This window comes from Equus asinus, chromosome 7 (assembly GCF_041296235.1).
Source record: "Equus asinus isolate D_3611 breed Donkey chromosome 7, EquAss-T2T_v2, whole genome shotgun sequence".
In the NCBI taxonomy this organism is placed as follows: domain Eukaryota; kingdom Metazoa; phylum Chordata; class Mammalia; order Perissodactyla; family Equidae; genus Equus; species Equus asinus.
In genome coordinates, this window is record NC_091796.1 from 21,504,909 (window position 1) to 21,518,943 (window position 14,035).

A 14,035-nucleotide genomic window follows, 5' to 3' on the forward strand; every position below is an offset into this window, starting at 1 on the left:
AGGGCTTTTTAAAGAAAAGTTTACATTTTTAAAATTATGATCTTTTTGACTTCTTATTTAAGCAAAGCCTAGCAATTTTAATATTTAATCAGCTCCACTAAGTATGGTTTAGTGAAAATGTTTTAAAGGGAAAACTTTGCAAGGACTTATACCTCCATCAGTAGGGGCATTTGGGATGGGAGAAGGCACAGGAAAACCCTACAGGGATTGGAACCAAGTTTGCCAAGATTACATAGACTAGAATGTACTGACTTTCAGATAAGGTACAGGACATTATAAGAAACCATGATTTAACTTCTCAACCACCACTTCTTTTGTTTTTTCCCCCCAATTGTTGAGGAATGAATAGATTCGTGACATCAACTGGAAGCCACAGCCATGTTGGCAATCAAGAATACCTTGGGTGGCAGTAAATCTGGCTAAGCTCATGTGTCTATGCTACACGTCTCACATGTCACAATATCCTCATTCCTGTCATTAGCGTCTAGCATAGGAGAAGGAAGTGGTTGTGATTCTCACTTAAACTCCTTTATCTTGGAAAATAGCATGGATTGGTCTCACATTCTGTTCATAACAAGCGAGTGATTGATGGCTGAGACTACACATAAATAAAAATGCAGCAAGAACTTACAAAGTTTATATTCCAGCTAGTTGCCAATCATCCTTTTAACCTCTTTCTTGAGAGTAGGGAAATGAACACTTGTTCTTCTTGGGGAACTTAACTCAGATCAAGAGTTAATGATTTTGGATCCTGAATAATTCAAGTTTTGAAAGATTCCTTAAGAATTCACAGTAAACACACTATATAAACCCATAAATTATTTATTTTCGTTGCCCTGTCTACTTTTGGAGACAAGTGATGGTGCCACTCAATATTTTTCTAAGCAAAACGTTATTTATAGTTGAGTAAGAAGAAATAATATTCTAAAGTAAATTTACATGACAGGTTATGAATTTCATATGATAAAAGACAGACATCTTGAAACCCAATAAACATAGTTTCTTATTCTTATTTTATATAGGGGAAATCAAGAACAAGTTTAATAGTATGGTTAAAAACTCACCACACGTTTTTCCCGAAAGTCTATTCCTACTGTTGTGATGAACTTGGGATTGAATTTATTATCTGTGTATCGATAAAGAAATGTCGTTTTCCCCACCCCCGAATCTCCAAGGGCCAGGAGTTTGATCAGATAATCATAGTCCCCATCGGTCATAGTGATGGTCTTGGTGGGCCTGTGTAAGAGAGGAACAATAGTATGTTGTGATTAAAATTGGTTTTCCTTCGTCTTCCTTCAAAACACAACACAAAGGCAAAAAATAAAGGTGAAAAATTTAAATGCCTCTATTCTGCCAAAGTCTGAATTAACATGTTTGGAGCAGCTTCAGGAGTCAGGGCACATTTAGTATTTCACTCTGTACAAATCTTTTACATCATGTCAGTTAATACAGAACAAAAAGCTATATGGTACCCACCATAGTCATTGCTACAGCAATATAGAACTTAAAGTAAAAAGTCATAACTTTCTGTTTTAAAGCTAGGGCCCTTTGGGATCAGGAGTATGGTGCTAGGAAGAGAAGAGTCACCAGGAATAGAAAAACCTGTTCAAGATGACACAGGTACGCTAGAGAGAGACTGAAATTCTATATAGGTAGTCGAGAAGAAAAGCCTGGGGAAATATTTTGCATCTAATCATGCAAGATGAGCTTTGTACTATGTGCATACAAAATATTCCTTTTTAATTTTAAAATTTAACAACTGGTATGACAACCTTTAAAAATATTGATTTGAAATCATTTCAAAATCACTGTTTAAAAATCTTCTGTTTTGAAATACAAAGCCTCTGTTCTCCAATGGCAAATCTGCTCTATTTGGCAAGTCTGCTGAGTATTTTCCAGGCCTTGAGAAAGGGGAAGTGGTATTAAGAGGCATAATTCTGCTAATATTTCTCCTGACTGAAGGAACCGTGTCACTGGCCATTTCTTCCAGTGCCCTAACCTCTCCTGCCTCCGCCTTATTTTTTCTGTTGTTACACTGACTATGGGTGAGGATGCACCTACAACGGTAATGACACCAAGACTACCACCACATGCATTTCAATGACACCATCACCCACTAGGTGAAATTTCCACTCCTGAGTTTAGCAAAATGATTTGCTATTTAGTACAACTTTCTGATTCATGGCTTATAGACATGTTTGTCATATCCTTATATACATGAAGGCCTATGAAGATTTTCCTAGAATGGGGAAATTTCTCTCCTTGCTATGTGAGAAGGAGGACTAATTCCCTCACTTCTACAGATCCAGAAATCATTGTACTCTTTGGGAATTCTGAAGTGATGAAAATTAAATTTCAACAACAGGCTATTCCATGGACATATCTAAAAATTGCTAGGTAATTCTAATCATTTTCTACATGTAGGAAAATCATGCACATGTTCATCAATTTAAACAAAACTTTATTTTTTACATTGTCACTTTAGTTAGTGGTCAAAACTAGAAGATTTCAAGTCTTTGAATAAATAATCATGAAGATGCTAATCAGGTACTTCGCAAATCAGAATCATTACATTCAGAAGACTTGCAATTTTTTTACATTAGAATTTTCTAAAATTCTGCTGCTAAGTCCTACCAAATTTATCATGGGCATATGTTTCTTTAATTAATGAATGTATTTGGAGGTAAGGTGTTTTGAGAGCTGCCAATACGTACTTTTGTGCTAAAGCTTTCCTCCTCTATAATATACTTTTTTCACTGAGGACTCCCAGGGTGGATGTTTGCTGGCCCTGAATGTTCTCTTTTTCTTTTTAAATATCTATCCAAAGTATAATCATTGCTCAGGAAGAGATGCTCAGCAGCCATCAACAACCAGCCTTCCATAATAAAAGGATACAGACATCTCAGCTACTGAAGTGAAATTCTTCTTGGAAAATGTCTGCATTGATTGACTGTCTCGCTGTGACTGGTTCTGAGTTTGGATGGTTCTAAAGATCTTACTGTGTAGTTGAAGACGTTGCTGCTCCTACTCTTTGAGCCAAATGGGCTACTAGAAGAGATTGCTGCCGACGCAGTCTGACTTGCCCTCATTTAAGGTCAATCACCACTACCATCACTCTACTTATCACTCTACCTTCTTCTCTCCCCACCCTCCCTAACACTTGCTCATGTGAAACTCTTCTGAAGGGTGATAAAGTCTATCATTTCACTGGTAGAATTGGATGAAACTGCTAATTCTCTTGGAAAAAGAAAGAAATTAATATTCATTCTAAGATATGTGACTAAAGCCAAGTTTTTCCCTGGGCATAAGCCTTGATGATCAGAGGGAAGAAACTGAAGCCACTGCCTAAATATAAGATAAAGTTGGAGGATACTGTGGATCCCTGCAAAAATGAAAATAATAGAGTCAACAGATACAACAGCGTACTTTAAAATTTTGCTTAAAGTTAACTATGTTTTTTGCAATACCTTTTGTGGCAGTGTCAAGAAAGGCTAGTCTTGAGCAAATCTAGTTAAATATCTTCAACATATGGTATCAGGCCCAAAGATGAAAACTCAAAAAATATAATTCATAATTTAGTTTCTGACAAGGCATGCATACACTTAAAAGTTAATAAAGGATGCAAGAAAATATAATCTTGCAAGATGGAACATGATTAATTGATAAATGAGTGAAATAGTCATGCTTTTAGTTCAAACAAAACAGCAACCTTCATGGACTGCAGTGTCTGAGAAGATTTTGTAGAGGAAGATGAACTTGCACTTAACCTTATAGCATAGAGAGGAATTAGGTAAGAGGAGAGGAGATACAGGATTATTGCAAGGGAGATCACTTTCCACTAGTGGAATAAGACTCACTGCTTGCCAACTACGTCATCTGCCGCATATTCCTGATCTGCAGCCAAGTTGTTCTTTGTTGTTGGTACATAAACCCGCCTGGGGCAATATGGGGTTGCCTCCTAGTCAGACTCTAATCTAGAGTGAACAATCCAGGCTGACATGGATCAATTCCACTGTGGCCCACACTCACTGTTTTCTGTATGAAGAGTTGTGGACCCTTTGTGGCATTTAACAGAAAGTCCACCCGAAATGAATGCAAAGCTTGGCATTATGGAAAAACTTTTATTTAGTATCTCCAGTAGACTATTTAAAGAAATTGACATATTAACCTAGGCATGAGAGAGTTCGTCTCTAAGTTTCTTTTGAAAATGAATTTTATTTCTCACTTTTATATCACTACTCATGAAGAAAATTCTTTTGCATTTAGTCTGGTTCCTCTTTTATTGCCATGTGATTTTTCTGAGTCCTAAAATCATATGACCTCAATATTCTATCCTCGGCACAGCAAATACAACACCACAAAGGAAAATAAATGCCTTGGCAAGATTTCCTTTTCCAAGAACTGGGCTAAAAAAATGATCTGGGAAGGATCAAAAAGAGGACAAGTTTAGCAGTATTGTTTATTCCTGCACAATGATTGATGGTCTTGTCAGTTCTTGGTTCTATGGATCTAAAAGGGAAGAAAAAGCCATTAGATTGCTGTGTTTCAGGAAATGGGTCTGACACTCCGCCATTATCACTGTGTCACAAGCTATACCACAAGAGCCAGGAGGTCTTTTAGATACAGAAACTGAAGTGTCATCCTCAGAGCCCTTCATGGGAAGGTAAGGGGCTGGGAAGAGTAAGGAAAAGAATCTAAAATCCCCATGAGGCTCTGTTTAATGAAGAAATCTTAAAGGTAGAAGGAAATTAAGTAATCATGTGGTCTAACCTTCAGTTTATCGATGAGAAGTCATGTGCAGAGAAGTTATGTGACTTGCGGGGTGACAGTTCCCAACAGAGGAAAATCCAAAATTACTGTTCCTTATAATTTGAAATGAAAAGTGGGTAAGATAGGTAGAAAGTAGAAATGTTTTCATTCTATGGAGGAAATACTCATTTCTCTGGGCGTTGACAGTCACATAATTTTCATAGTTAGAATATCTCAAATGAGGTTGCCCATAGTTTCTGTCTTTTTTTGCTCTGTTCTGCTTCATTCTTGTTCAATGTAAATTCCATTAGCTCAGGAATTTAATGTCCTTTGTCCATTGCTGGATCCACAGAGCCCAGTACAGTTGGTGGCATATAGTAGGAGATCAATACATATGTGTTCAGTGTATAAGTATATTTAAGTTTCTCAGAGCCATGCAAACGTCACGATTAATGAAATTAATCTTTCAGGAATTGGTGGAAGTGGTGTCCCTCCGAGTTCAGGACTAGAATTCCCCTTCCTTCTTCATCTGTGAACATTTAGACTAAATGATTAAATGTTCACCACGGTACTTTCCAGGTCTGGCTTCCTGAGCTCATTTATCTATTTTAAGTTGCACAAGAATATAAAAACCTTCTCAAAATAGAATATTTATACCTTCAGAGGAGCAGTTTGAAATAACCTGGGAAAAGAGAAAGTACAGAGGGACTATAATTTTTGAAAGTGAGATCTGTGCTGTCGGAGAGCATATAAACTTGTCAGTTGAATAGGTCAGGGCTCAGAGAACTGGGTTTTCTGTGAAAGCATCCATTTGCTCGTCTAACACACACTCATCGTTCCCCTCTTATTTTGCATGATATTTTCCGTGGCTCTGAGCAGATTCTCTGCTTTCTCTACTGGAGAACTTAACAAATGCCACAGATACATGTGGATGACTACTGTACAGATGGACTTGCCCATGCAAACTTCGGTGTTCTTTGCTAGTTCTCCAACTAACAATCTTAAGAATGTCATGACTTTGTGACTTAAACTTATTAAATTAATAAACAATAAATTAATTAACAAACATTATTAAACCTAACGTTCTTAAGGCACTTCGGAAAGTTTAAAATAGTAGACAAGTAAAGTATCAGTGAGATTACTTTGCATTCAGTGTAGACGGTTTCAATAGAATAAAGCCGTCAAGCATAAAATGGACAGACACTTAACATTTCTTCATTTATCTTTATTGGATGGGTTTGTGTTGGGCTCCAGTAGGTACATTTTGAGATCTGGGACTTTCATAGGAAGCACTTAATTGAGTGACAGCCTGAAGGTGGTTCTCGTTAACTGACCTTGAAATACTACTTCCCCCACCATTCATGTTCTGAAAGTTAGAGTTGAACTAAGGACAGTGGAAGGACTCTAGGGACCTGTGGCCTTGCATGAGTAAAACAGAAGGCATTTTCTGGAGGGAGGAAAGGAGGAGTCAATTTTTTACAAATAAATTTTCTTTAGTGTTTTCTACAGCATTTTGCTCTGTTAGGAAGGTTTATTGAAGAGAATTCTTTATTTTTCTTTAGAGATTGGCACCTGAGCTAGCAACTATTGCCAATCTTCTTGTTTTTTTTCTTCTGCTTTTTCTCCCCAAATTCCCCCAGTACATAGTTGTATAGTTTAGTTGTAGGTCCCTAGTTGTGGCATGTTGGATGCTGCCTCAACATGGCCTGATGAGCAGCGCCATATCTGTTCCCAGGATCTGAACCAGTGAAACTCTGGGCCGCCGAAGCAGAGAGTGCAAACTTAACTACTCGGCCACAGGGCCAGCCCAAAGATAATTCTTCTTAAAGTCTATTTAGAATTATTGGACATGAGCCTATACGGAAGATTCAAACCAAATTGTAAATATAAATCAACATCAAGTTAATCAAACAACTTTCATTTAAGCTGACAGTAGTCTACCTGGCTACTGGAGCAATCAAATCTATTTTAAAAAATAAAAGTGTCCATTTTGTTTCACTCTGTGATCAAAGGATCTAATGTAACAGAGAGAAACCAAGAATTGATTGAGCTCTGAAGTTCAGCTTACTCACCCTGAAAATAAAGGGTAGAAATTCTAACACAAGCCAGCTTTAAATTGATTTCTCTCCATCCATATATCATTATTTTCACATACTAAACTTACTTTTTTTTTTCTTTTTTTGAGGAAGATTAGCCCTGAGCTAACTACTGCCAGTCCTCCTCTTTTTGCTGAGGAAGCCTGGCCCTGAGCTAACATCCGTGCCCATCTTCCTCTACTTTATACGTGGGACGCCTACCACAGCATGGCATGCCAAGTGGTGCTATGTCCGCACCCGGGATCCGAACCTGAGAACCCGGAGAAGCGGAACGTGTGAACTTAACCGCTGCCCCACTGGGCTGGCCCCCTAAACTTACTTCTAAGCCAATAAATAATCTTATTTCTCTAGATGCTTTTTTTTTTTTAAAGTAACACTTTTTTTCTTTGGCTTAATTCTGTGGTATCTGTAGAAATGATATGAAGTTTTTCCTTTTTTTCTTTCCTTTTTATTAGAAGAAATTTCAAAAATATGCATAATTTGAGGGAACAGAAGTGAACCCCCATATACTGATCGCTCAGTTTCTAAATTACCAATAGATGGTCAATCTTGTTTCATGTACCCAAAACTCTCCCTCTACCAGATTATTTTGTAGCAGATACCAGGCATCAAAACATTTTTTTTCATGAATAATTTAATGCATATCTCTAAAGATTGCTCAGCTTAGCACTGTTGACATTGTGCATACCATAGAAGAGGTTGTCAAACATTTGGCTTCTTGAGAATTTGATAGGTCAAAAATCATATATTAATACTGTTTTAACCTGTATTTCTCTTACAATGATCTAAGTCAAGCATCTTTTCATATGTTTAAGGGTTATTTGTATTTCTCAGTGAATGGAAGGCTCATATTGCTTGTCCATTTTAAAAAATGGTTTATCTGTTCTATTTTTAGAATCTCTTTGTATATTAGGGATATTAAAACTCTGTTACGTTGCAAATACTTCCCATTTATCTCTTTACCTTGCTTGTGGTATTTATGCCATCCAAAGACTTTTGTTGTTGATGTTGTTTTGGTGAAGGGGAAATAGACCCTAACTGGGTCTATTTCCAGATTTTTCTCTTCTGTTCCACTGGTCTGATTGTCTCTTCATACAACACCAATTTAAATATGATTATGCATATAATATTTAATATCTGAAAGGGTTATCCCTCCTCATTGTTCTTCTTAACATTTTTATGATATTGAATTTTCCTATCCAAAAATGTGTCTTCCACGTGGTCAGTCATTTATCATGACTTTCAGGATTGCCTTGTGGTTTTCCTCATACAGGTTTTAGATATTTCTGTAAAGTTTACACCTAAGTATTTTATTTTCTTTGTTTGCTTTTGTAACTTGAGACTCATCTGTCATCTGTTTGCTATTGTTTTGTTGTTTATACAAAGATTTTTGTGTATTGATTTTATTACCCAACACTTAGTTAAATTTTCTTGTTATTATAGTGGTTTTTCAATTCGTTATTTTGAATTTTCCAGATGTACAATCATATCCTTCATTAATAGGTATGGTTTTAGTTCTTCCTTTCAAATTCTTATGCTTCTGTTTATTTTCTCGTGTCTACTTTCACTTTTTCACCTCTATTATAAAGCTAAAAAGTAGTAGAGACAGTGTGCATCCTTGTTCCTGATTTTAGTTGGAAATTCTCTAGTACTTTCCCATTAAGCAAGATGCTAGCTGCTTTTAACATGAGGATACCAAATTTGTCAATTAGCCTTTCTTCTTCCGTTGAGATGATCTTCTGACTTCTCTCCTTAGCATGATTTTATTAATAGATCTCCTAATATAGCAACATCTTTAGCAACATTTCTGAAATAAATTTTACTCACTCATGATGTATTATCTTTTAATGTGCTGTTGGGTTCTGTTTCTTGCATTTTATTTAATTTTTTCATCAGTATTAATAAGCAAGATTTATCTTGCTTTTGAAGCACTCTGGTTTTGAGCTTTACATTACATCCACTTCACTGAAAGAATATGAAAGTTTTCTCTTTTTCCTGTGCTCTGGAGTAGCTTAAGTATCATTGAGATTATCTGATCTTTAAATATTTGAAAGCATTTCTATGTGAAGCCATCTTGTCCTGGAGATTTTCTGTGGGGTGTTTTCTAAATTACCTTCTCTATTTCTTCTTTGGTAATTGATCCATTTAGTCCTGTCTCCACTAGGATCAATTTTGCAAAGTTGTAATTCTGTAGAACATTAACCATTTCATCTCGGAGTTCAAATGTACTTTATGGAGTTTTACAAACTACTCTCAGATGATTTTTAGAATTCCCTCTGTTTTGATACGTATTTTTCTATTTGACACTTCTAATTTTGCATATTTGTACTTATTTGTGGAAGGCTTTGGAAAACCAATGAAAGTACTGGTCTTATTAGCTCAAGGGTTTATTTCAATTTTCATACGACAGCCTATAGTCCAGTAATCCTATTTCCTACTACCATTAGTTTTCCCCTCAGAATAGCCTCTCTACCTCTACTCTTTATCTTCTAAATTCAGTTATATCTACAATTTCCTTGTTCATGAGTTCTTACACTTCTCCAGTTTTACTCCAGTTTCTAGATACCCATAGAGAACATAGAGCTGTGGGATCAAGTTCTAGCAGACCATGGAATTCTGGATTTGAAGTTGCTAAAACCCAAATTTGCTCAAGGAGTATTCTCACTGAGAACCGTGCAGCTTGCCAATAATCCTCAAAATCAGGGCCAGGGTAGGGCTATTCCCTGATCTAAGACATTTTTACCTGAATTGAAAGAGCTTTTCAATCACTCTGTTTCCTAATATGGAACCATGCAGATCAATGCTTTTCATGTGTTTCCCTACAATTGAGTCATTACAGCTCAGCAGGAGCCAGCCGAGCACAAAGCTATTTCATCCCCAGTTGAAGCACAATATTGACAGGTGTTCCAATGGCATCTTGCCAAGAAGGACATGAGAGCTATGGCCTAGCATTATCCCTGAAGCTAGATATCCCTGGGTAGAAAGCAAACCCCTAACTGATATGTGCTTAAAAATATTGTTTAGCAGACATGCCCCAAATCTCAGGGTTAGTTAAAGTGATTCAGGGCTTTTGGCTTCAGATGAGTAAATGGTCAGCAGGAACAAAATAGTACTTTACAACGTTGCTGTTTCACATTCAGAGAAACTTCTCTAAAGGCTTGTGCTTATAGGTTAAGGGTAATTTAGGAATATTTTTAAATGTTGATAAACTGAAAACTTCTTTAAAAAGAACTTCATAGCCTTCTTGGAAACTTAAACATGCACAGTCCCATAATATGTCCAGGGTCACACTGTGGGCATAGGCCTTGAATCTCACATATGTTGTCACTGATCTGTCAGCTCATCTTGCTGGCATAAAGTCCAACCTGATTAATAAATCTCATGTTCTGTCTCCCTTATGGGGATTAAGCTTTTTTTTTTAAGTTTTATTTTTCCTGAGGCAGATTAGCCCTGAGTTAACGTCCGCTGCCAATCCTCCTCTTTTTGCTGAGGAAAATTGGCCCAGAGGCAACATCCATGCCCATCTTCCTCCAGTTTATATGTGGGTTGCTAGCCACAGCATGGCTTGATAAGCAGCACATAGCTCCATGCCCAGGATCCCACATGGCAGACCCAGGCCACCGAAGCAGAGCACGTGAACTTAACTGCTATGCTATCTGGCCGGTCCCAGGATTCTGCTTTTTTGATTAAAAACACTCAGTGATACAAAACTCTAGAGTGTTGAGAATTTCACTTCACATATATGCCTTTATTTTTCTGGATTTACAAAATTAAATAATAGACATTGTTATAGCTAAGATAGCACCATGGAAAGGATACCTATTTTATATCAGACCTCCTGTATAAGTTACCTCAAACTCACAAATTCCAGTTTTGAAAGAAAGCCACACAATTACCACAATAAAGATTGTTTCGATATCTTGATAACACCTGAGAGGGTCTTTCACTGAACTGGCCTGTACCTGAAGCGTTTGTTGTCTGTTCCTTTGCAGTATTTCTAGACCCACTGCAAAATAGTTTTTGTTTTGTTTTTCTTTTTGGTGAGGAAGATTGGCCCTGAGTTAAAAATCTGTTGCCAATCTTCTTCTTTTTGCTTGAGGAAGATGGTCCCTGAGCGAACATTTATGCCAATCTTCCTCCATTTTTTGTACGTGGGATGCCACCACAGCATGGCTTGATGAGTGGTGCATAGGTCTGTGCCCAGGATCCGAACCGGTGAGCCCTGGGCTGCCAAAACGGAGCACGTGCACTGAACCACTACCCGACTGGGCGGGCTCCTGCTGCAAAATAGTTTCAAGCATTTAACATTAACTTACTCAACTTCAAGGCCTGGCTTTGGCATTTCCCTCCAAAATCTCCAAAAGAAGCCCAGTGGATGCTGACATGTCTCTGCAATAAGCAAGTGAACCAAAGAAGAACTTTCACTTTAAATGTACACATTAGCCTAGAGCTCACATTGATGATTTAAAGAAAAAGTTGGCTTCTAGCCCAATTTACAGTGTATTAAGCCACTTTTATGGCTTGGAATAAGAGCATTTTTAGGTATTACTCAAGTTAAAGGCTTCATGACATTCAAAATTAGAAACTTCATGCCTCTCTACAATGTTACCGTGTAGGATTTTATGACTGGTAAGAATCATGCTCAGGCGATTCTAATAGAATGTACCAATTAACAGAATTTTCATATACATATAATTATTTTTACCAGAGAAAGCAATTTGTGACTATGAAGACAAAAATGCTGCACACCAGACAACTGTAGCAAAAATAACAAAAGTATCAAACTATTAGAAAAGGTATTTGTGACAACTCAGATGATAATAGAATGCTATCTAACAACAGTTACATTGCCTTATTGTATATTAGGCATCATTCTAAGCACAAATTACTAAGGACGAATACATTTAATCTTTAAAACAACCCAACATCACTACAGATTCAACTCAATCACTACCAAAATCTAGCTGCCTGTTGGCAGAAATTATAAGCCGATGCTAAAATTCACATGTAAATGCCAGGGAAATGGAATAGTCAAAATAATCTTGACCTAAGAACAAAGTTGGAGAATTCATATTTCCCAATTTCAAAACTTATTACAAAATTACAGCAATCAATATAGTGTGGCATTGGCTTAAGGGTAGCCATATAGATCAATGGAATAGAATTGAGTCCAGAAATAAACTCTTACATTTATGGTCAATTGTGCCAAGGTTGCCAAGACAATTTAATGAAGAAAGAATAGGCTTTTCAACAAATGGTGCAGTGGCAACTGGATAGCCACTTTCAAAAGAATGAATTTGAACTCCTGCCTTACACCATATACCAAAATTAACAGAAAATGGATCACAGGCCTAAATGTAAGAGCTAAAACTATGAAACTCTTAGAAGAAAACGTAGGAGTAAATACCTATAACCTTAGATTGGGAAATAGTTTCTTAGATATAATACCAAAGGAATTAGTGACAAAAGAAAACATAGATAAATGGATTTCATTACAATTAAAAACTTTAATGCTTCAAAAGACACAAAGAAACAAGGCAAAATACAACCCCCAAACTGGGTGAGAATATTTGCAAATCGCATATCTGACAAAGGACTTGAATCTAGACTATATAAGGAATTCTTACAACTCAATAATAAAAAGACAAATAACCCAATTAAAAAATGGATGAAGGATTTAAATAGATATATTTCTCCAAAGATGATATATAAATGGCCAATAAGCACATGAAAAGATGCTAAGACAGCATTAGTCATTAGAAAAGTACAAATCAAAACCACAATGAAATACCACTTCATACCCACTAGGATGATTGTAATAAAAATACGAACAATAACAAGTGCTGGGGGAGCTGTGGAGAAATGCAGCTCTCCTATATTGCTGCTGGGAACGCAAATGGTGCAGCCACTTTGGAAAACAGTTTGCTACTTCCTAAAAAGGTGAACATAGAGTGACCCTAAGACACAACAATTATTCTCCTAGGCCTACATCCGAAAGAAATGAAAACATATATCCCTGCAAAAACTTACATAAAAATGCTCATAACAGCCTCAAACTGTAAACAACCCAAGCATCTATTAGTGAATGAATATATAAACAAAATGTGGCATACCCATACAATGGAATATTACTCAGCCAAATAAAGGAATGAAGGACTGACATGTGGTACAACACAGATGAACCCTGAAAACATTATGCTAAGTGAAAGAAGCCAGAAGCAAAGGCTACATATTTTATGATTCCATTTACATGAAATGTTCAGAGGAGGCAAACCCATAGAGACAGAATGTAATATACTGTTTGCCAGAGGATGTAGAGAGGAGGAATGGGGAGTGACTACCAGTGGATATGAGGTTTTCTTGGAGGCATGATGAAAATGTCTGGATATATATAGTAATGGTGGCGCATCTTTGTGAATATACTAAAAACCACTGAATTGTATACTTTAACAGGATGGATTTTACGGTATATGAATTATATCTCAGTAAAGCTGGAGGTCCGCCCCATGGCCAAGTGGTTAAGTTCGCATGCTCCACTTCAGTAGCCTGGGGTTTGTCAGTTCGGATCCTGGGCGTGGACCTACACACTGCTCGTCAGGCCATGCTGAGGCAGCGTCCCACATGGAAGAACTATAAGGACTTACAACCAGATATACAACTATGTACTGGGGCTTTGGGGAGAAAAAAAATAATAAAGTTATTATTTTAAAAACCCAACAAGCTAAGAATATTATATTTTATTTTAAAAATAATTGATTTGACCTAGCTCCACTAGGTAGGTGTTAATTAATACCTGTTTATAATGAAGCCACTTATTCATAAGTGTCATGTGTATTCAAATAATGATACTCTCCTGAAACCTAACGGAAAGGGCCTGTAGAGGATACTCTATGAGCCTAATTCTCACAAATAAAATAATGTCTTATTTAAAGACTATTCAATATTTGATAGGGTCCTGATAGCCCACCTACTGAGCAAATGTGCTCACCAATCAGGACCGAGTAATGGAAAATCACCGAGAAACAGCAGGGCCGCTTAGTTATCAGGACCCTGTGAAACAACTCTGGAATGGAACTTGAGTGCACACACAATCCAGTGGGTCCCCACCCTGACTGATGGTCAATATTCCCTGGGAGGTTTACAAAGACAAACTCTAGAGCCTCTCCAGAAAGGCTGAGCCAGAATCCCTC

At 37.0% G+C, this 14,035-nt stretch overlaps 1 protein-coding gene across 3 annotated transcripts in view; it reads right to left on the bottom strand.

Annotated features, from left to right (window-relative positions):
• RAB27B (RAB27B, member RAS oncogene family) overlaps positions 1 to 14,035 on the bottom strand; it is a 162,044-nt gene that overhangs the window by 15,941 nt on the left and 132,068 nt on the right. For all 3 annotated transcript variants that reach the window (XM_044774758.2, XM_014846842.3, XM_014846849.3), the window contains one exon: positions 1,065 to 1,236. In XM_044774758.2, the coding sequence (XP_044630693.1) occupies positions 1,065 to 1,217 (153 nt within the window). In that variant the 5' untranslated portion in view covers positions 1,218 to 1,236. The remainder of the gene's footprint in view (positions 1 to 1,064; positions 1,237 to 14,035) is intronic.